This window comes from Zea mays, chromosome 10 (assembly GCF_902167145.1).
Source record: "Zea mays cultivar B73 chromosome 10, Zm-B73-REFERENCE-NAM-5.0, whole genome shotgun sequence".
In the NCBI taxonomy this organism is placed as follows: Eukaryota; Viridiplantae; Streptophyta; class Magnoliopsida; order Poales; family Poaceae; genus Zea; species Zea mays.
In genome coordinates this window covers 16,973,909-16,998,448 of record NC_050105.1, presented here as the reverse complement: position 1 = coordinate 16,998,448, position 24,540 = coordinate 16,973,909, and the positions used below count along the sequence as shown (strand labels likewise).

Here is a 24,540-nt window from a genome sequence, read left to right as displayed (position 1 = left end):
CAGCGTTGATCCGATTCTCCCGCGCAACGCCGTCAGACATCGGAACTAAATGAGGATAAGTCGGCTGGATTATAGGAAGATAAGTTCAGTCGGTTCACTATTACTTAGGTGCACGTTGTTATCATACCCGCATGTAACGCCCCACGGTCGAGTATATAAGGTCTAGGAGGCGCCCCTTCAAAAGACAAGTCACTCATTAGCCATCTACTCCATTCTCTAGCATCCTTCATACTAGAGAATCCCCCTGTAACCCACCACATAAAGATCCACACCAGGAAGTAGGGTGTTACGCCTCTCTAAACGGCCCGAACCTGTATAAAATTGTCTATCATCTCTCGTGCGCCTAGCACAAACCATCGAGCTACAGTCGGTAACACCGTCCTACCCAAAAGCACCTTGAGGGGTAACCCCGGGTGTGCGGTCGGGTCCCAAACACCGTCAGCAACGACGACAAGCTACACAGCTGCGACGACCTTCTTCTTAGTGACCATAGCCGCGCTACCGGCTTCCTCCGCATCAACTGTGGTAAAGAACATTGATAATATTTTAGCATGTATTTTTAGTGCGTCTACTGTAATGCCAATATTCATTGGCCATTCAGCTTTATAACCCAACAAGATGTCATCCAGCAAATCAAGACCTAGCAGTAAAGAATCAAGTAGTTAGCAATTTGGGAAATATAACTTTTTTAGTAAACAAGCTGCATATATAGTAGGTAGAGACAATCTCAGATTAAACTATTACCACATGTAGAGACATCAAAAGAATCAATAGGTGGCTCCCTCATGTATATAAATTATTCCTTATAAGGATCCGAATCACATGAAGATCTCTGCAATACCAATTCCATAAGCCCTTGGATTTCCGATCTTTTCTGCTCAGATTTAACAAATGACCATTTTTGCATGGGAGAAGTTCAAAATTGAGTGGACTCGTACAGGTTGACAAAAAAACATGACCTAAAGCTAAAATACTATGATAAACAAACATTACATCATTACCTTACTCCTTAAGATAAATTGAGTAATAAAGAATCTGCCTAGTCAGATATTTCCATGAAACGGTACCGTCACAGAGCTAGCAGATGTGCACAAAGATCAAAACCTTCCTCAAGCAACTTCATCGTGAAGCTGCTAAAATAGTCGACCTACTATTATCAAGATCCATGAAGTGCCTTATTATTAAGATCCATGCACTCATCAGCGTTCTCAACCAATTGTTGGACTGTCAGCAAACAATGTCGGAAACCTCGGGTGAGAGAAAGACAAAAAAGTGAGCATCATCCGATCAAGGTACTCCTCCCCGATCTTTGTGATGAGAAGGGTGCCCATTCCAGATCCAGTGCCTCCTCCGAAGGAATGGCAAACTTGGAATCCTGATCATAGCAAGAAAAATAAGGGGGTGTTTAGTTTCTAGGGACTAATTTTTAGTCCCTCCATTTTATTCCATTTAGTCCCTAAATTGCCAAATACGGAAACTAAAGTTCATGCATTGTAACTCCTAACTTCAGAAGTCCAGGCATTTCAATTCAGGAAAAGCATGGTCCACAGTTATGACTACTGACTAAAACAGTAAAAGTTGATGCAAACTTTCTCGAGTGACCAAAATAATTCAAAAAGCTACAGATGTTGCTGAATCATGCCATGCACAAGCAATATTAGAATATGTATCTCACCTCCAGCGATTTTCTGAAATAATGGTAGAAAAATAACACTGGCCAGAAGCAAATACAGTATGACAAAAAGCGAAGCTTCTTCCTCATTATCCTGAATATGGAAATGGAAAGTGCAAGAAATTTACGTGCAAGCTAAGTTTCATTATAACAGTTGAATATCAATAGACTTACAACAAATGAAATCAGAAGATGAGCAGGTTCAGATGATGAAATTGTACCTCTTGATGAGGTAAGAGCTCTATTATCTTCTTTACTCTCTGTGGAATTTGTCGTATCTCACGAACTATGGCTTTGTTGTGGAGGTTACCTTTCCAATACTTGTGGCAATTCCTTGCTGCTGAAATAGTTGACTCTTCTCAGCTCTATTTCAGAAGAAGACCCTACGGGACCCATAAAACAAGAAAAAAACTTTAAGGTATTGGCTAAGACTAACTGATATGAATGAAAATGATGTCCACCAATTATAATAGATAAAACACTTCCATTCCCATTTATAATTTTCAGTGCAAAGAAGAGGTGACTATATACAGGATACAGTATGCTTTTATTTGTACACAAATACCAGCCAACAAGGTAAATTTATGGAGTGTAGTTATTCGAAATCAAATCATTACTGCAAAATGCAAAACCTAAAAAATACAAAGCTATTGTCATGTGACTCACCCTGCATCAAGAAGCAATATCCCAGCAACAAGCTTGTGCATAACTATCTAGATGAGCACATGCCATTAACTACAAACTGCTGTCACTATACCAGCGAAAATAATACCTATGAGAAGACATATTAATGGAAACATCACATAGATAAATGGACAGAGTCTCCAATTATGTCATCTACTCAAAACAAGGGATACGTGAAGTTGTAAAAAAATAAGCATTTGTCTGCAAGCAAACTAAGGAATACCTTCATGGGTTTAGGACCAGAAAATATCTTGATCTCATAAGATCGGAAGGGCTGCCTCTTGCTTGAGTGCTGCTCCAAAACATTAAAAAGTAAATAGCAGAAAACAAATCAGCATAATGTAAACATGGAATGAATATAGTGGCAACAATTCAGATTTCTGACTCTACCAGACAATCCACGTTGAACTTTGCAACACTACAAAAAACATAGTAAAAAAGAAATCTAAGCCAGTGTCGACTACATTTGATAATAAAAGTATTTGAATGACACTTGGGTAAGCTTGATAGGTCTACATGATAGGCATACAAATCGATGATATGTATCTACTGTAAATTTATCACATAGGTAGAAATCAAAGAGAACTATTTATCTTGGAAAGTTGGCATTATTCTAGGATACTTTATTCATTTCTAAGCTAGGCATAAAAGGAAGCCAATCTTTGCTGGTTGTATCTGCAAATAACCTAATAGGAAGTTGAGTTACCTTCAAAAGCAACTGACCAAACCAACAACCAGAGAAGCAAATCCAAAGAATGGAATATACAAACCTCAGCTAGCAAAAGATCTAGGATTTGTTGTCCGCATTGAGAAACAATAGCCTTGCACTCCTGGCTGACTACACCAGTAGTACCAATATTTTCATTGATTTCAGTAATTACGGCCTGTAATGATCATATTAGGTTGTAAACACCAGAGCAACATAGGGTGGAAAACAAAACGCAAAAAACAAGGAATGATAATCATAGACATTGGGATGCAACTTTTGCCACCTCCATGTGACTGACATGCTCCCTTTGATATCAGTATACTAATCGTGAAACATTAACCGAGCGACCTGAACAGAAGGCATGCATATATTATATCAGAGCAAAGTGACACTAACACCACAAGGGAAGACTTCAGGGAGCTTGATGCACAAATCACTATTGAACCTATGCAGATGTTTTTTTTTCTAAAACGCGCAGGAGAACTGCGCATTAGATATATTAAGATAGAAGAAATACCAATGGTCTAAAGAAGACCAGAGTACAGAGAAACAACAAAAAAATATAAGAAAATAAAAATAAAAATAAAAATAAAAACAGCCAAAACTGCTCCTAAACTAAGGCCAGATGGTGCCCAGATCTTTGGCACCCGCGAGACACCACCTCTGAGCGTCGTCTTTGATATTCTGAATAATCTGGTTGCCACTAGGAGCATCCCCCTCAAACACACAATTATTCCGCTGCTTCCAAAGCCACCATGCCACCAACATCACAAGGGAGTTAATCCCTTTGCGCAGCGCATAAGGGACCTTGGCCTCCAAATTAGCCCACCAATCTTGGAAAACCAAATCATCCCTCGCGGGGGAGAACTGCCGCAGATTAACCAGGGAGAAAATCCTAAACCACACTTCCCTAGAGAAGACACAAGAGATTAAAAGATGATGCACTGTTTCATCCTCTTGATCACAAAGGGGGCATTGAACAGGATGGTCCAAACCCCTCTTTGCCAAGCGATCTACAGTCCAGCACCTATCTCGAGTCGCGAGCCAAAGAAAGAACTTGCATCTTGGAGGGGCCCAGTTTCTCCAAATAAGCTCACCAGGCGCAAAACCCACCCTTCCCATCATAAAAAGATCATACGCCGATTTGGACGAGTAAGAGCCTGAGGGGGAAGGTGTCCATATGTGCTGATCTGGAACATCTGATAACAGTTGAACCTCCCGAACAAGATCCCAGATCTGGAAGAATTCGGAGAAAGCCATAGAGGAGAAATTGCCCCTAATGTCAAGAACCCAACTGCTACCATTAATTGCTTCCTGGACTGTTCTTGACCTCACAGCCTTCTTGTTAACAGCAGCAAACAGCGAAGGAGCCCAATCTGCAATTCTTTTACCATGCAGCCAGCGATCAGTCCAAAATTTGGTGTCAGTTCCACTGCCCACAACTGACTGAACCGATGCAGCAAAAAGTGCAGCAGCATTGGGATGAACTTGGACATCCAAGAATGCCCACGGCCGCTCAGGTTGTGTTTTCTTCAACCATAACCATCTCAAATTGAGGGACCAGCCCATAACTTCAAGATTTGGAACACCTAAACCACCCAAAGTCAATGGTACACACACCTTCTGCCAACCCACTAAACAGTGCCCACCATTGATATTTTTGTGGCCTTTCCAGAGGAAACCTCTCCTAATCTTGTCAATGGCTTTGATGACCCATTTGGGGCATTGAAGTGCAATAAGGTGGTAAACTGGAATAGCTGAGAGGACAGATTTGACAAGAGTAGCCCTACCCGCCGGGTGAATAAGAGCAGCTTTCCAACCAGGCAATCTATCTGCAACCTTCTCAACTAGAGGGAGAAGGTCCCTCCTGGAGAGCTTTCTAATAGACAAAGGCAGGCCCAAGTACTTGCAAGGAAAATTCACCAAATTACAAGATAGCGTCTCTTGGATTGCCAAAACCTCCTGGTCATTGCAGCAAATCGGAGTAAACGAGCTCTTCGCTAAATTAGTAACAAGTCCTGAGGCTTCACCGAACACCTTCAAAACTTGTTTGACTGTCTCCAAGTCACACCTCACCGGATGCATAAACAGAACCACATCATCGGCGTATAAGGAAATTCTCACCTCACCGGATGCATAAACAGAACCACATCATCAGCGTATAAGGAAATTCTCTGTCCAATTCCCCGACGAAGCAGCGGCTGTAACAAACCATAGCTCTCAGCCTTCAAGATTATTGAATTTAGAACGTCCATAACACACACAAAGAGCATAGGAGATAAAGGGTCTCCCTGACGGAGCCCCTTTGATGATAAATCAACTCTCCTGGTTCACCGTTAACCAAAACTCTAGTAGAAGAAGAGCGTAGCAACTTTGCCAACATATCACACCACCGAGCACCAAAACCAAGATGTTGTAAGACCTCCAAAAGGAAAGGCCATGAAACTGAATCAAAGGCCTTGGTGATGTCAAGCTTTAGGAGCACTCTCGGTTCCTTTTGCCTGTGCAAAACTCGGGCCATCTGTTGCACAAGAACAAAATTGTCCAAAATGTATCTACCTTTCACGAACGCACTTTGATTAGGTGACACAAGCTGTGATAGTTTCCCTGATAACCGATTAGCCAACAGCTTAGTGATGATCTTGGTGAAACTATGGATCAGACTTATAGGGCGAAAATCTTTTACCTCCTCCACATCAACTTTCTTGGGCAGCAGGGTAATATATGCAGAGTTGAGGAGAAAAAGTCTACTATCATCACCCTGAAACAGTATATTCACAGCAGCCATAAAATCTACTTTGATAATTTGCCACACCATCTTGTAGAATCTGCCTGTAAAGCCATCTGGCCCGGGAGCTTTATCTGAAGGCATGGATTTGATGGTGTTCCAAATTTCTTCCTCGTCAATAATCCGGTCTAACTCGGTAAGATCAACAGCTGATCGATGAAAGGATTGAAGATCAAGAGTGAAGTTACGCTGTCCCGCAGATCCCAACAAATTGCTGTAAAAATCCCAGACCACCTCAATCTTATCCTTCTGATCAGTGAACACCCTGTCCTCTGTCTTCAAACTGGCAATAAAGTTTTTCTTCTTCCTGTATCTGGCATGGTGCTGGAAATACGCAGTGTTGGCATCTCCCTCTTTGAGCCATCTCAGACCAGAACGCAGCCTTGCCCTGGTCCTCTCAAAGGAAGACAAGCCCAAAATATGATGCTTAAGCTGTCTCCGAAGCCAAATTTCCAGTGAGGACAGCAATCTTGAATCCTGGGCAGATTCCAGTTGATGAATAATCTCCCTTGCAAGAAGAAGTTGTCGCTTGATATTGCCTGTCTTCCTATGACTCCAAGATTGCAGATTTTTGGCAAGCCTCCGCAGCTTGTCAGCGAGCCTCTGTAAAGCGCAAACAGCCATAATCGGCTACTCCCAGGACTGCTGCACAACCTCCATAAATCCATCAAGTTTTGGCCAAAAACTTTTGAAATGAAAGCGACGTTTACCCATGAAGGAGTCCCTCAAGCCCAGCAATAAAGGGCAATGATCTGAAATGGAAGAATCCAAAGCTTGCAGAATGCAATCTGGGAACAGCTGGTCCCAATCAGTGGTCACAAAAACACGATCTAATCTGACAAGGGTTGGCGCTTCCCGCTCATTAGACCAAGTAAATTGTCTACCCAAAAGATCAATTTCCACCAATTCAAGCTCATTAAGAAGACGACGAAAACGGCCCATCATTGCCCTGTCAACATTTTGATTATTTTTGTCTTCCACTTTATAAATGAGGTTGAAATCCCCTCCAACAGCCCACGGTCCAGCACACGTAAGGCGAATGTTACGAAGTTCTTGCAGAAATTGCACCTTCAGGACGTCCGACTGTGGGCCATAAACTCCAGTGAACCACCAAGGGGGGCCCTCACTCTGCTGGAACTGAACAGAAACAGAAAAAACATCCACCCTTGATGCAATAGCCTTGCACACAATGCCCTTCCAAGCCACCAAGATGCCACCCCGAGAACCCTCTGCTGGGAGGAACACAAATTCATCAAAATCAGCCCCAAGGGTCGACATGACTGTCCATCTAGAAATATTTTCCTTTTTTGTTTCTTGCAAACAAACCACTTCTGGCTTCACAGAATCAATCAAACTACGAACAGAATCCCGACGAGACTTATTATTGAGTCCCCTTACATTCCAAATCAACAATTTTGAGATATCCATAGAAACAAAAGACAGGAGTACGACTAGAGAAAAAGCTTCCCAACCCAAGAAAAAAAGGGGGAACTACACAATAATGGGACTCTGTCCCAACAGTGAATCTGCAACATCAGCATTCTCCGGAATTGCCCAACCGAATAGTGCAGCTAAGGCAGCGACATGGTCCTGAGTTAGAGGCTTAGAAAACAGCCGCCCATATTCATCAAGAGCTTCTTGTGCCAATCCCTCCTGGTCAGCCCATATCCCCAAGGTTCTAGCAATATCCACTCTTATTTTTCTGACAGCTGTGGAAAACCCCCTACCATCCTTCTTCAGTCTATTGCTTCTTCTAGGTATAAAATCTTTTGGCGTCTGCTTACGTCGCCGCTTTTGGGTAGCTGGTCTGGCCAAGATGCAGTCAACTGGCTTAGTGATGGTGGCCAAAAAATCCTGCACCAGCGAAAGGTCAACATCCGATGTCGTGGTATCCAAAACCGATGCCGAGATACAGTCAGCGGAGCAATCATCAACCGCATGTCCCCCAAGTAGCTCTTGCCTTCCTGTCGGAGAACTGAGCTCGAGATCATCCACCCGGTCTGCTGACCCAGAAACAGAGTCCGCCCCAACATCTGCGAGAATGGGGCGTCTTCTAGAATATACAAGCAGAGCCCGCGGGGAAACAGTCCCAGCAACCGACAACGCCCCCCCTCTGACAGAAATGGGATCCAATATCCCATGAGAGCGCCCCGGAGCCGAAACACCCAAGGAAGGGGCCTCGAGGCCCGCACGGTGAACGCAGTTCAGAGTTTCAGCCGCAGAAGCTCCATCAATTGGTGACGATGCAGCCATGAACACCGGAGCCGAGACACCCAAGGAAGGGGTCTCGAGGCCCGCACGATGATCATAGACTAGATGTTCTCCCTCCTTGTCTGCTCTTGCCATTAATGGAACCAGTGGCACCGGAGCCAAGGCAGTCACAGAAGACGCCTCGAGGCCCGCACGGTTAACCAAGTTCGAAATGCCTTCATCAATATCACCCAAGTCTGCAGCCAAAGGCACCAGAGCTGCCTCGATGCCCGAGCAGCGCTTGTTGCTAGCACTGGAACGCCGCCCATCAAGATTACCTCGACCATCATTAATATGTGGGCCCAACCTCTCCATGACTGAACGCCGAGGTCGGCTACTCTGCCCTCTGCCATTTCCCGGAGGAGAACGTGATCTGGGGCTCCGGCGAGCCCAATCTCTGGCGCCCAAATCGCCCAGCGACAGAGAGGGCCCAAGCTCAGCAGATGACGAAGGGAAGGACCAATGAATTTTGACTTGATAAATTAGAGTTCTGAACCCTTGACCAGCATTCTCTGGCGACTGCAGGGGTTCTGTAATCCATAACTCCCTTGATTCTGGAATCAAAGCGGGATCAACACACCATGCAGAACAACGAAAAGAGGTGCGATCATCCAGGTCCGACTGCACGCAGAACACCGAAGCAAAGGGATTGAGCAGCCGTTCCACCGTGGCAACCTCCCAAGCATGCACAGGAATGCCATCCAAATGAAAATTCACCAAGAAAGGAAGGATCCCTCCTGAGGAGTTTGCGAACCTTGACCATTGTTGGCAGATCACCAAAAAGGACGGCGCTTTCAATAATGACTTTTTCTCCTCCAAGAGCCGAATCAGCCCCACAGAAGGAAGAAACAGCAGAAAACTAGACGCAGATAGTCGAAGAAGACTAAGTGAACCTTCCTCAACCTCTAACCAGGGCGCAAGCAGGGCTGCCACCTCCTCCCCTGGAACAGTTGTACGCTCGCTGATCACCGAGATCACCACCGCCTTCTTCAGATCTTCCTCAGCAGATGACATAGCATGGCTCCAACCCAGGATACAAGGAGGAACCGGACGAACAGCAACACCCGGAGAGGGCGAAACCTGGGTAGTGCGCTCCAAACGATGGGGAACCAGGTGACCCTCCTCCAAAGGAGGGGCAAGTCTCTTGCGAGAATGACGACGACGAGTCCGGCCCCTCGGAGAGCCAGAGGCACCATTGACAGAAGGCTGCGAATGTTGTTGATTGTCTTCCCCCAAAGCTGGCAGAAATTTTCTTCTCCACACCCTCATAGGAGCATGAACTAGCCGCTGCCTCCCCGCGTCCGAGCGATCCATGGGAGGGGAAATCCTTCCCCAGACCGAGATGGGGCGCCCCGGGCCCTTTGTGCCACCAAGCCGCGACCAAACAGAGGAACCGGCCGCCACTGAGCCGCCAAGCCTCGCCCAGACAGGGTGCACAGCGGTGGAGGAATGAACTCGAGGCACCGGAGAGGTGGCAGGGTCCCCGGGACAGGACGCAGCTTTATGGCCCAACGCGAGGCAATTGAAACATCTTGAATCCAGGCGGCAATGGCGGGCCAGGTGACGAGGTGAAAGGCAGTTGAAGCAAACGCCATTGAAGGCAGAGGGGGAGGGCCCATGACGACGGACCCGAAGCGCCCGAAGACGCAGCCGCTTCGCCCTCCTCGACTCCACCAACTCCCACCCCTCGGCATCCGCCCCCGTAGGGAGTCGAGGCGTCATACGGAAGGTGGAACCCCAAACAAGGGGAGGCGGACGGGACTCCGGCTGAAGACGAACCGCAGCGGTGGCCGGAGGACTGGAAGAAAACACGTCGTCGCGAAAGGGGAGCCCAGAGGATGGCACGCTGCCCGGGCTAACTCCTCCCCATCGCTCGAACTTGGTCCTCCCGCCAGACTTCAAACGAGCATCGCCCCGAAAAAGAGGAGACGATGAAGGTCGTCGCGGGGGGAACACGGCCGCAACGGAGGTTTGAGTGGTGGTCACCGCCCTAGGCGAAGGGAACGGCAAGGAAGTGGCCGCCGGCCCCGGAGTGGGCACCGGCGCAGAGGAGTCGCTCTCTCTCATCTCTCCCTAAGCCCCATGCTAATCTTTATCAATGGATTCCAAAATGCCAGGTTACCTATGCAGATGTTTATGTAAATACTACAAAAATATGTTGTCCCAAGGCCCATCTACCAACCCCTGACTCATTCACTGACTAATACAGTAACAAAACAGAATAGTGATGCTACAATAACAATGAATTATGTGTCACATCATCAAACATACTTTATAATAGCCATCTACTGTACTAAAAGATATTGACAACACAAGTTTCTATGCCCACAAGGCACATAATGTTCACCATGATTTTTCCATTTTGTACACAAACTCCACAGGCCATAAGTTTCTATGCCCACAAGGCACATAATGTTTATGTGTCACATCATCAGACATACTATTTAAGAATATGGAAGAAAAGGGGGAATTTTGACAAAACCTTGATGTTTGTGTTCACAATTTTAGCAAGCATAAAAGTTGGTAAGGAAAAGCTAAACTTGGCTCTCTGTTCGTTGCTGCCAGAGCCACTGGACTCCATTACTCTGATCTCGCCGGGGCAAGGAGGAGATCGTCCACCTATGTAGTTCGAGAAAAAAATCATAATTTAGAATGAGGGACCATATATAGGTTGCAAGCCATCTGTTGAAGATTGTAGACTTACATTAATGAGAATGTTCACGAAACGTTTTGAAGTTCAACGATAAATTGGTGTTTGAGAGATCTATTTTCATGTTTGGTTTTTAAACAAACTATTTGTTTTATTATCCAAAAACAGACTACATGTTTCTTCAACCTACAATAACTAATTGCTATGTGCATATTTTTTAGCTTAAACAATCTTATTCATTGATCTAAAAGGGTAGCTTGTACTCCCTCCATTCCAAATTGTAAGTCATTTGGGACTGTGCTAGCCAAAATGCTTGAGATAGCCCATTGTTCAACCTACCTTATCTACAATGTGAAAAGCTATCTGAACCAACAAGAGCGTTATCTTAGTGGCCTGGTGTCAGTGACTTACCTCATGTTGTTCATTTAACTTTCTCTGAACCTTAATTTGCATCTGAAGTACTTCACCAATTTGAATGGTCATGTTATCATCACATTCTTGAGACTGACATGGTAGTAGTCCGAGATGTGTTGTGGTTGTGAGGTGTCACCATCAGGATCTTCTAGAATCGAATCATGCCTAATGGTTGGCATCTAGATCTGCACACGAATAAGTCAGTGTCTCTTCCATGATAACTACAAGGTTCAGTTAGATACACAAATCATGTAATTCACTTGTAACAAAATCATGGCTCATTTTATAAAAAAACACACAACCATGGCTAAAATCCAGTTCCCAATCAGCCAGTAATGCTCAGTTTCAACTTTTTTAAATGCCTTGTGCTAGAAAGTTGAACCCTAGCAGGCAGGCAACAATTTGCCAAAGGAAATCAGTCAATGACTCAACTCACTCATCATTCTAGTAATATGGGAAATCTGGAAGCACCAGAACGAATGTGATTTTAGTAAGGCCAAATGTCTGGACAATCTTATAGCATATGCAGATGAGTGTGCCCTTTGGTGCTCGGCAAAAGATAAAGATCTCCAGGCTTAATGTGGTTATGTGATTTTTAGTTCTAAAATTTCTAGTCTGTTGTTCTGTTTTTTCTTGTCTGGTTGTGTCTTTTTGAGTGGGAGAGTGCCTTCCCTTCCACTTTTGTTTTTCTCTCCTCTTATATTAATGAAACAATAAATATATATTCTACACATTTGAGAAATAGAAAAAATATGTAAATACCAGGACAGACTTGGAAGAGTCTCGAGAGCTTTTCAATCACAACACCGTCGAGCTCCGCTGCCACCATCCTGGAGGTCGAGGTGGACACTGAAGCGATGCCAGGACCGTCCCCGCAAAGGTCATGTAGCCCCTGGGCACCCACAGCTGCCCTAAAATTTTTTATCATCTGGCCTAAAATTGTATCACAATGATATCGGCTTTGAAAGCAATCAAATGAACTAAGTTTTTTGTAGCATTCATGTGTTGAAGCATGTGCTAATCACAAAAAACAAATACTCACCGAGGAAACCAATGTAGCAAATTACTCACCGAGGAAATGTACATAATCAAAAAGTGCCCATTGCAGAGTTGGTTTATAAATGATAACAACATCGTAATGACTTTAGAAGCTAACTCTACAACTAAGACAACCTCTAGAGAAAGAAACCCAGAGGCAACCAAAATTCATCCTGTCATAAGGTACCACGTGCCACCAACAATTGCGACGGCACACAAAATGTTCGACAATGTTAGTGCATAACGAACAACACATTATCGACCTTAATATCTCAAAAATTTTAAAGAAGCTAATGATTATTTTAATAGTATATTTAGTATTGCATGAAAGTGACACTCCACAAATCTAATATATGTTGTTGTAGTGCTGCGCCATCAAAATAGTAGTACAACATTCAGAAACTGAAACTACAAAAAATTACTATTACCGAGTGGCTAAACAAAGTTTCTGAAAACTGAACTAAACTACACACAGAGGCGATATAGAGAAACACTTGCAGAACTAAACTGAACTGAACTGAATTCTGAACCATCGACAGACAACAAGGTTGATAGCGGAACACAGCAAGCCAAGGAAATTTCTCCATTGCAACTCTCATGTTTTCAGTCAACTAAACTGACAGAATACAAATAGTCAAAGCTGAAACATGGTTTTGCTGCACAATTATTTGCCTAAGGCTTTATGTTCAAATAAAGAATACATTTGACAAAGAAATCCATCACCTTATTATGTTGCTCCTATCTGTAGGCAAGTGCCAACGTGCTTCCCCATTGACCACCAAACACCTACATTGTCTCGCAGCATTGAGTTCTAGCACTAAAGAGTGAGTAATCAATATTGTTGAAAAAAGGTTATTACGGACGTGCCAAACCCTACACGCATTGTCTTAGTTTCCCATGGCTAGTCGTCTGGATTCCATGCTGATGCAAAGACGTAGTCCAAATGGCCATGGAGTTCGTGAACCTTATGCGAGAAACAAACAGATGCAATGCAAGCTCATATATATCAATCATGCATTGATTAAAAAATAGTGACTATACACAGTTTTCCACTTACCTTTCCCCGCCGTCCAGATAAATCTTTCCTGACATAGATACAAGAGGTGGGAGAGGTAGTTAGTGCTCAGTAGTAGCAGCAGAGACCACCGCCGGACCATATAATATTGATGACACGAAATTCATGAAGTGCTCAATACCACCAACAAGCTATTGGTAAGTAAAATCATTCTATAATTACATTGTTAATTATACTCCCATAATCCATATCCAAATTCCACACATGAGACACATATCATAAGCACAAAAAATTGTTCTATAATTAGATTGTTAATGATACTCCCATAATCCATATCTAAATTCCACACACAAGACATATCATAAGCACAGTGGGAGAAAGAAATTTCAGATAACAAATACTTTCAAAAGACAGAAATAATAAGCATCTATCGTTGTGACTGTTTCATGTGACTTTTGATTGAAAACAATCTAAATTGATTTGAAAATCTGCATAGGACAAAATATTGTATTGTTGTAGCATCATGTTAGAATGTATCAAAAGATTCAAATAGAATAATGAAAGCTGATAAATTGAAAAATCCCAAAATGTATTACACTCATAAAACTGTGAACAAAGAATAAATTAACCTTTAGCACCCAATTATTGCTCCTTGTTTCCCACATCTCCACATGTTATTCATTCACTCATAGTAGATAAATTAGACCATGTAGCATTGTAGCTGCACACATGTATGACTCAAAAGTATGTGCTTTAGAAATAATGACAATCTCCAATCATTTTGAAGAAGGATACATATTATTGATAGAATTAATAGCACGATATTCAACATATGAACTATTTAAAAAGAAAATAGGAATGCAAAGATATATCTATGTTGATATTGGTATCCAGCACACACATATCGAGTATTATAAATAAGTTAGCTAGTTTTTTATTCAGGATTTTGCTTGGATTGGATAAAAAGATTAAATAGAAGCAACAAATTATTCGTAGAGCTGAGATGTTGAAGCAGATAGGCAAATAAGAAGGAAATTACACATTGAACATAAAAAAGTAGACCTGATTGTATGGTGATGCATTGGTCCTATTAGAGCTAAGTGTGTGTATATCCATGCAGGAGCATGATGACTAATCATAGTAACTTTAGAACATCTGCAGTTGTCATTTTGAAGAATGAGAAACCCTAAAATCTTCATAACATAACTAAAAAATCTTGTTTTTGCCTTGTGAGCTTGTGGCTATCAAAACCACATAGTATGGCTACATAGGAGTATGAATATATCGAAATGGAAACAACAGAGTTTCAGTGAAAAAGCCCTGTTCGTATGCATTGCAAGCCAAGAGCTGAGACCCTTTGTTTTATGTTATGCCTCCATATTACTATATGGAAAATAAAAATAATGAGTACAATTTGGAATCCAATTATTTTTAGTAACCTATAATATCCAAAAAAATGAATTTATAGTGCTGCAATCTAGAACTCCCTATTTAGCCAGTTTATTCAAGAAAGAAAAATGGTCAAGGCAAGTTACCAATATTTAGTTTAGTTCATGTATGGCAGTATATATTGACCTTTAGTTCTGTAATCTTTTGTATGTATCTGAAGGTTGCAGTTTGTTTGTACAGGGAAAAGTTCCGCTTCTGTCTGTACAAGCCATACATCAATTGCATATTTTCATATTTGTTCTGGCAATCACACATGTTATTTTAAATGTTACAACTATGCTTTTAGGAGGTGCGCAGGTCATCACGTGTGTAACTACTGCTAGGGTGAGCATAAATTACTAGTACTTTAGTAACGACACATGTAATTAGGGATTAAATTAGCCACTGGGGTCTCCCCTGCCTTTATTTGAAAACCATCAAATTTAGTGCATGTTTTTATCTGAAACGATCTGGGGAGAAAATTTAGGAGAAATTACCAAACCCCTCAGCTAGAATCCTTAGACTATATTTATGAGAAGTATAGGAGAAATTCATGAGCAGTGTAGGAGAGAGGAATAGACACAATGGAGGAGATGGTGAGGAGCTGAGATGTCGCGAAGAGTTGTGACACGATGGAGGAGATTGTGGAATAGTTTGCTGATGTCTTTGCTAGATGCAGGCCAATGGAGGACATGTCGACATGCGATTGGCTAGACTCTCTAATTAGATTAAGCATCGAATCAGAGAAAAGAGTAAACCTCTACTTACATTAAGAGGGTTCTGCCTTCGCATTCCCTCTGTTTTGCCTTTGCCTTGCTGTCATCGTGTGTCTCCTTCCCCCATGGCAACGCTACCGCATCCACCTCGTGCGCACCGTCGAGCAGATCGATGATGCCTTCACCTCTAGCTCTACAGATTACAGATGATGCCACGAGGAGAAGCAGACACCCTCTTCCAGCCTCTGCCGTCCACATTCACCACGGCTCTGATTTGAGACCCAATGAGTGGGAAGATGATGTAGATCGCGCACCCACCGGATGATAGCGTCGATGGCGGGGACCTTCCCCCTCCAGTGGACGACGGCAATGATAGCGTGTCTGATGGTTGCGACGGGGGTGGAAGGTGTGGCCGAGTAGGAAGGGAAAGAGGGCGAGGGTGTACAGGGAGTCACCGGGCTAGACAACGGCACGAGGTCGTGACTCAACTGCGTTAAATATAGACAGGCGAGGGGGTAGCGACAGAGATATTGAGCGAGGGCGAGGGCGAGGGCGAGGGCGAGGGACGAGCATGAGAGGGGGGAGGGGGACGACGGAGATCTCAGGCATGCGCGGTGGGATGCGGAACGTGGAGGCCGCGGTGAGGCGGGGGCGCGGGGCGGACGCGTGGCCTCGCCTGGCGGGGGCACATGGTTGTGGATGCCTATTTTGCCATCGAATCCGAGGATGGGGCGCGAAATCCGAGGATGGCTGGGCGCGCCGAGGTGCGCCCTTTCCGCTGATGGTGTGAGGGCCTTCCATAGACGGAGTGGATGCGAGATCTCGGGGCATGTGGGGCGAGGAGGAGGAGGAGGTGGTGGGGGATGCTGGTGTGGGATAGGAAACGCGACGCGTGGTGGCGGATGCTGGTGTGCCATAGACGCGAGATTTCCTGGTGGCGGATGCTGGTGTGCCATAGATGCGGATGCTGGTGTGCCATAAACGTGACTGATGGTGTGGGATGGTCAAGCGGCGATCCGGGGAGAGAGGACGGGGATTGTAGGAGAGAGCGGAGATTGCGGGAGAGAGGACGCGAACACTGATGTCGGGCGGGGGAAGACGTGCTTCACCAAAAAAATGCTGTGGATGCCCAGTCTACCATCATATAGAGTAGTGTATATATATATATATATATTTATATATATATATTTGGATGAACAAATGCAAGTATATATATACTGCCATACTTATGTGTCATAGTCATACTGCTATATTTATATATACTGTCATACTGATATGTCATAGCTTTTTTCCCCTGTAATCTGGAATTCTGAACATAAAATAGTTCCGGCTCGCAAGCCGGTTCAAGTGGCAAGCCACGTTCAAGCCGAGCCGACCCTACATATGTAGCTCATTGAACGAGCGAGCCGGCTCGTTTACTTAACGAGCTACACCGATGGCTTGACTCGGCTCGTTTCCAGTCTACTCCGAACCGTACGTGGATGAATTTCTGTCTCATAGGGGAAGTTACGGAAAGAGGGAGACCAACTGCCGCCGATCGGTACGGACAGGAGCCGGGCGGTAGGCCTATAAAAGCTTACCCTCAAACGGCCTCTCGAATCCATCGCCTCTCTGTTCCCTCTCCCTTCCCTCGGACTTCACCCTAGCGGCGATGGCGTCCGCGGCGGCGGGCGCACCGAAGCGCTGCTACTACGAGGTCCTCGGCCTATCTCGCGACTGCTCCCCGACGGATATCAAGCTTGCTTTCCGCCGCCTCGCGCTCTCGCTCCACCCCGACAAGCAGCCCCCCGGCTCCGACCTCGCCCTCGCCACCGCCGCCTTCCAGGAGCTCCAGCATGCCCACTCTGTCCTCTCTGACCCGCAGGAGCGCGCCTACTATGACTCCCACCGCTCCCAGATCATCTTCTCTCACCCAGCCTCCGCCGGCGCCAAATCCGCTTCCACCGTCCCCGATCTCTTCGCCTTCTTCTCCTCGTCCGCTTTCTCCGGCTTCTCCGACACGGGCCGCGGCTTCTACAAGGTCTACGGGGACGTCTTCGACAGGGTCTTCGCGCAGGAGCTTGCCTATGCTCGCCGGATGGGGGTTCCCGAGCCCGCTGCGCCGCCGGTCATTGGGAACCTTGATTCGCCCTATGCGCAGGTCACTGCTTTCTACAGTTATTGGCTTGGGTTTGGCTCGGGCATGGATTTCGGATGGGCGGCTGCGTGGGACGCTGCGCGTGGGGAAAGTCGCCGTGTTCGGAGGCTCATGGAGGAGGACAACAAGAAGGCGATGCGTAAGGCACGGCGGGAGTACAATGACGCTGTCAGGGGCCTTGCTGCCTTCTGCAAGAAGAGGGATAAGAGGGTTGTGGACATGGTTTTAAAGAAGAAGCTGGAGGAGGAGAAGAGAAAGGCAGAGGAGAAGGAGAGGAGGAAGGAGGAGGACAAGAGGAAGAAGGAGCGAGCCATGGCATATCAAGAACATGAGTGGGCGAGGGCAGAGGAGGGACTGTATGATGAAGACGAAGAAGAGGAGATGAGGGCCAAGAAGGAGCTATCGTACTGCGCGGCGTGCAATAAAAAGTTCAAATCGGACAAACAGTGGAAGAACCACGAGCAGTCGAAGAAGCATAGGAATAAGATTGCTGAACTGAGGAAGGCCTTTAGGGAGGAGGAGTCTTTGAAAAAGGCAGAGGAGGGGGAAGGTGATTGGAATGAAGTTGATATGGGGTTCGATTTTAAGCCTACACAGGAGTCAGATGATGCGAGTGCATTTTCAGATGCTGCAGAAGAGTTAGCTGAAGAATTTGAAAGTAATTATGCTGGCAATGGGCATCATGGTAAATGTGAGGTTCAGCCTGAGGGTTCGGTCCATGTTAATGATGTTGATGATATCATGGAAGGGCCATCCTCTTTTAATGTCAACAATGGTGCAGTAATAATGGTATTGCAGCTACCATCCCCCCTCCCAGTACTATGTTGCTCTCGCAGGAACAAGTTGTTTTCTCACTTGGAAGAAACAGGTCACGCAATGCTGAAGTCACTCGTTGGTTCTGCATGGTTCTCTTAAGTTTTGGCACAATTTTGTATCTGTAGTGAACATTTTTTTTTCTAGATTCTTTATGTGTAGTGTGGAGATGATTTTTTGTTTATAAGGCCATATGGTACCGGTGGTGTGTGTGTGTGGGTGTATACTGGGCAGGAAAGACACTGATAATTACAATATATAACATTATTTCATTATTTGTGCGACCTGTGCCATCCTTACAAATTTTAGTGTTATAATGGCTGCTCCATCTCAGGTGTAATTTTAAGAGCTGGACAGTCTTCTCTTGAACAGAATTGCCCCGATCTTGTTTGGAAACAGTGGGAGCACTGATTCTACATCTTTTGTCACAGAAGACATGCTTCATTTTCTTGAACATAGCTTTTACCCTGTTCATCTATACCTTTAAATTAAAGAGCCAACTTTTTTCTCCATTTTTCTGTGGCCTTTCCTCACCCTGTGGATATGAGAACTAGGGCGGGAAACGAGTCGAGCTTGGCTCGTCCATTTCACGAGTTGGAGGGATAGGCTCGGTTCGCGAGCCAACCCTAATATATAATTGCATTATACAATAATTTATTAGTATATAAATATAGTATATAGATACCATTCATCGTTATGAGTAATCTAAATTATTAATTGTCATATATCTATCATTAAACGTTAAGGAACAAACTGATTATATATAAAATTATCTAATATGCATCATTATTTATACATATTAAGTAATTTGACACAACTCGCGATCTGGAGCGAGCTGGCTTGGCTCGCTACGCCAATGAGCCCAAAAGACTGGCTCAGCTCGCGAACCTATCCGAGCTCGAGCCGAGCCGGCTCGCTACGGCAACGAGCCTAAAAGACTGGCTCAGCTCGTGAGCCTATCCGAGCTCGAGCCGGCTCGCGAGGCTCGAACTTATTTCCTAGCCCTAACCAGAGCTGTCTATTCCTCTATTTTTTCTTTCCATTTTTTGTGACCTTTTTTTCACTCACCCTGTGGACGTTGAAACTGTTTTTATTCCCATACACAAGATTTCTTAAAGTACCTGGATAGAAATCTTAATCAAATAGAAAAGGAGTTCATGATTCCTTCCCAGTTTTTTTATCCATTATGGTATCCCATTCTTTTCTGTTTTCTGTTTTTTTCCAACGGCACAGCTGTGATTTTGTTTCTTTTCCCACCTGCGTGCTTTCTTTTTCTGGTTTTCGATTCTATTTTGTGTTTAGTTTTTTTTTCAACGGCTTCCATGTTTTCAAATTTTGTTTTTGTTTTCGGATTCTATTTTTTCGGGTAATGTTTAGAGTCCGATTCCAAGATGTTTTTCCTATACTACTTTTCAATTTTTTGTTGTTTAGCAACATTACATAGTTCGATTACGTGGTTAAACAATAGTGCGAACTTTGATATTAAAATATGTTGAAACATCTATACTTCTATAAAACACTAGTTTTGACGGTCGTTGTGTCATCACTCTTTAAAAACTCTATTACATTTTTTCAAAAATAATCCACTTTACGTATGCCCCATCCTCTGTTGTGGCCTCCTTCGAGCGCTTTACACACATAGATCTGTTTCTTCCCCATGTCTTATCTAACAACCATAGAAATTTTATCTCTAACATGTATCTCTGGTATGCGCAACCAACCATGCAACCATCATGAGCGCTCTTCAGCGCCTCCATAGAGGACATCGAGCAGGTCATTCTGCTAGCCTCCGACTAGATGCCAACATGACTAAATATGTGTTGATATAAAATATTGTTTTCTTCCCCAAGTTTCATCTTATAACGAGATAAGATAAGTCTTATATCTTACATGCGCAACCCACCGTGCAACCACCACGATCTCTTCCTCATTGATGTTGTCGTTGTATATTAACCTCTAATTTTCCACCTCTTTCCTGGTCTTTGCTCCCTCACCTAGATTCTTTCGTGTCGTCATAGAGAACATCGAGTAGGCCATCCTGCTGCCTCCGACTCGTCAGCTGTCGCCGCCTTTACCCTCCCCATCGCCAAGTGTCTCGAACCGTTAACATGTAGGCAGCGAGGCAAGAACAACGAGGAAGAGGAGGCACCGACGATGGCGATGCGTGGATAAACAACCGGGTCTCCGCCACCATGCGCCCCTGCTGGCAGCGGAGCAAGAACAATCGAGGGAGAGGAGGAGGAGGCATCGGTGATGCACCATCCTACTGGGTGAGTCGCCATTAAGGACATCGGTCAGGCTATCCTGCTGGACTCCAACTCGCCAGCCGTCGTCGTCACTATTAAACAACAATATTCATTGCCTTGTATAGCAGCCTGATGCTTGGCTTCTATAGCCGGTGAGCCTTGTATAGCAGGCTAGGATAAAGAGTTTTGGGGAGGAGTCCAGGATGGATCAATTAGGATCCTGCTGATTTCCCTGTTTATGAGATTTCCTTTTGCCTCTTGCACTCCTCCTCTATATATGTACCTATAATTCTTCTCTATCAATACAAGACATAATTCCCGCAATTCTATTTACTTACATGGTATCACGAGTCTAGACTTTTCTTCCTTCCTCTTCCGCTACAAGCGCGCCCTCCTCTTCAGTGCTGCTCCAACGCGCTCTTCCAGCTCTGCTCCATGGCTGGCACAACTCGACATCGCCTCCCACCATCTTCGACCATGTATATTAAATTAAGCAATATATTATGAATACAAATAAATATGCTCATCTTTATGATTATCTCTAGGGCATATTACTAACAGTCTCCCACTTGCGCTAGAGTTAATCTGGAAGATATCTAATACCCATAGATCTCATGTGTGCCTCATGCTTATGCTGTGGAAGAGGTTTCATCAAAGGATCAACAACATTTAAATCTGTATGTATCTTGCATATCTTGATCTCACCTCACCTAACAAACTCCCGTATGAGGTGAAACTTCCACATTACATGTTTGCTTTTCTAGTGGTTCCTTGGCTCCTTAGCCTGCGCAATAGCTCCATTGTTGTCACAATAGAGGTTCAATGGGCTAGACGCATTAGGAAACACAACAAGTTTGATGAGGAACTTCCTTATCCAAACACATTCCTTCGCAGATTTAGAAGCTGCAATGTACTCAGCTTCTGTTATAGAAAAAGTCATGGTCTCCTGCTTGGAACTTTTCCAACTAACACCAACACCATTTATTATAAACACAAAACCTAATTGCAATTTTAACTCGTCTGGGTTAGTTTGGAAGCTAGCATCAGTGTAACCAGTTACAACAAGCTCATCCTTCCCCTCATAAACTAGGAACATATTTTTAGTCATTCTCAAGTACTTAAGAATGTCTTTTACTGCTGTCCAGCGACCCTCACCTGGACCAGCCTAGTGCCTACTCGTAGCACTTATAGCGTATGAAACATCTAGGCACGTACTTATCACGACATACATGATAGATCCAATTACTGAAGCGTATGGTATCTTACTCATGCGCTCCCGCTCATTAGTCGTCGCAGGACACTGCTTCTAACTAAGGTGTACACCATGTGACATGGGCAAGAACCCTTTCTTGGTCTGTTCCATGTTGAACCGTTTCAACACCTTGTCAATGTATGTATCTTGGCTTAATCCTATAATATTCTTTAACCTATCTCTATATATTTTTATACCCATGATATATGTTGCTTCCCCTAAGTCCTTTATAGAAAAACTCTTTTTTCAGTGAAGTCTTGACAGATTCTAGCATAGGATGTCATTCCCAATCAATAATATGTCTTTTGCATACAAGATCAAAAACACAATAGTGCTCCCACTTTCCTTCTTGTAAACACAAGCTTCTTCTTCATTCTGATGAAAACCAAACCCTTTGACCACTTCATCAAAATGAATGTTCCAACTCTGAGATGCTTGCTTCAACCCATAAAAGGACTTTTGAAGTTTGCATATCTTTCTAGCATTGATCGGATCAATAAAACCCTTGGGTTGTATCATATACATGTCCTCGTCTAGGTTACCATTTAGGAAAGTTGTTTTGACATCCATTTGCCAAATCTCATAATCAAAATATGCAACAATAGCTAGAATGATCTGAATAGATTTAAGCATCGCTACTGGCGAGAATGTTTCGTCAACTCCTTGAACTTGTCGAAAACTATGAGGGATAGATATCCCCCGGGTCCTTATGTACACCAAAACATGTCATGGGCCGCCTGGCAGGTTTTCTCTTGGGTCGCCTTACGGGATGGCCCAGCTAGACATAACCAGGCTAGATAGGCCCGATCTAAGCCAATGAAAACCATTGCCCGAGTTAAGCGCTACAGGAGCATGGACTCCACTCCAAAGACACAATTCAAGTGATTGATCCGCTCAAAGCTCCCAATTCAACTCTAGCGCATTAGGACTTGTGAGAGGATCATTTGTGTTCCTTGTTGCTCTTGTTTGCTTGGCTTGGCTTTCTTTTCTTTCTCACTTCTTACTCTCAAGTGCTTTGTAAGCGAGGCAAGAGACACCAATTGTGTGGTGATCCTTGCGGGGTCTAAGTGACCCGTGAGATTAAGGAAGAAGCCTCACTCGGTCTAAGTGACCGTTTGAGAGAGGGAAAGGGTTGAAAGAGACCCGGTCTTTGTGACCACCTCAACGGGGACTAGGTTCTTTAAAGCCAAACCTCGGTAAAACAAATCACCGTGTCATCCGCTTTATTTTCTTGGTTGTTTTGTTTTCCCCTCTCTCCCAGACTTAACTTGTATTCTAACGCTAACCCCGGCTTGTAGTGTGTTTAAAGTTGTAAATTTCAGTTTCCGCCTATCCACCCCCCTCTAGGTGACTTTCAATTGGTATCAAAGCCCAGTACTTCATTAGAGTCTAACCACTCGAAGTGATGTCGAGAGGATCCGCCAAGAGGGAGATGGAAACGGGCACAAGCCACGAGAAAGCTCCATCAAGGGAGTCCGGCGCCAAAGGAAGGGAGGAATCACCTCCCCACGTCAAGTCGCATCGGAGTGGCGACAAGAAGAAAAAGATGAAGAAAGTGGTCTACTACGAGACCGACTCTTCGTCGCCATCCACCTCCGGCTCCGACGCTCCGTCCGTCGCTTCTAAGCGCCATGAGCGCAAGAAATTTAGTAAGATCCCCTTACGCTATCCCCGCATTTCTAAACACACTCCTTTACTTTCCGTCCCATTAGGCAAACCACTAGTTTTTGATGGTGAAGATTATTGTATGTGGAGTGATAAAATGAGGCCTCACCTAACCTCACTCCACGCAAGCATATGGGATATTGTTGAGTTTGGAGCGCAGGTACCATCTGTAGGGGATGACGGATATGATTTGGACGAGGTCGCCTAAATCCGACACTTTGACTCCCAAGCCACCACTATACTCCTCGCCTCTGTATGTCGAGAGGAGTATAATAAGGTGCAAGGGCTAAAAAGTGCCAAAGAGATTTGGGACGTACTAAAAACCGTGCATGAAGGGAATGAGGTGACCAAGATCACCAAGCGGGAGACGATCGAGGGGGAGCTCGGTCGATTCATCCTCAACCAAGGAGAGGAGCCACAAGCGATGTACAACCGGCTCAAGACCTTGGTCAACCAAGTGCGCAACCTCGGGAGCACAAAATGGGATGACCATGAAATGGTCAACATTATTCTTAGATCACTTGTATTTCGTAATCCTACGCAAGTTCAATTAATACATGGTGATCCTAGATACAAGCTAATGTCTCCCGAGGAGGTTATAGGAGAGTTTGTGAGCTTTGAATTGATGATCAAAGGCTCCAAACAAATTGTCAACTTGGAGCAAGGCGGCACCTCCACACCCGAGGTGCAACCCGTCGCATTCAAAGCGACGGAGGAGAAGAAAGAAGAGTCTACATCAAGTAGGCTCCCCATCGACGCCTCTAAGCTCGACAACGAGGAAATGGCGCTCATCATCAAGAGCTTCCGCCAAATCCTCAAGCAAAGTAGGGGGAAGGACTACAAACCCCGCTCCAAAAGGGTGTGCTACAAGTGTGGTAAGCCCGGTCATTTTATCGCTAAATGCCCTTTGTCTAGTGATAGTGACAAGGACAACGACAAGAAGGGGAGGAAGAAGGAGAAGAAGAAAAACTACAAGAAGAAGGGTGGCGATGCCCACGTGTGTCAGGAATGGGACTCCGATGTAAGCTCCACCAACTCCTCCTCCGACGAGGACGCCACCAAC

The 24,540-nt window shown here is 44.6% G+C and overlaps 1 protein-coding gene across 1 annotated transcript; it reads left to right on the top strand.

Moving 5' to 3' along the window:
• The first annotated feature begins 17,005 nt into the window (after positions 1–17,005).
• Positions 17,006–18,538, top strand: LOC118473541 (DNAJ protein JJJ1 homolog). Its single transcript, XM_035963341.1, has one exon. It carries the CDS (start codon positions 17,016–17,018, stop codon positions 18,414–18,416), a length of 1,401 nt encoding a protein of 466 aa, XP_035819234.1. The 5' UTR covers positions 17,006–17,015; the 3' UTR covers positions 18,417–18,538.
• Positions 18,539–24,540: the final 6,002 nt, after the last annotated feature.

Excerpts from the sequence above, each read along its gene's own strand:
- LOC118473541 (XM_035963341.1), top strand. The coding sequence starts at position 17,016 with ATGGCGTCCGCGGCGGCGGGCGCACCGAAGCGCTGCTACTACGAGGTC.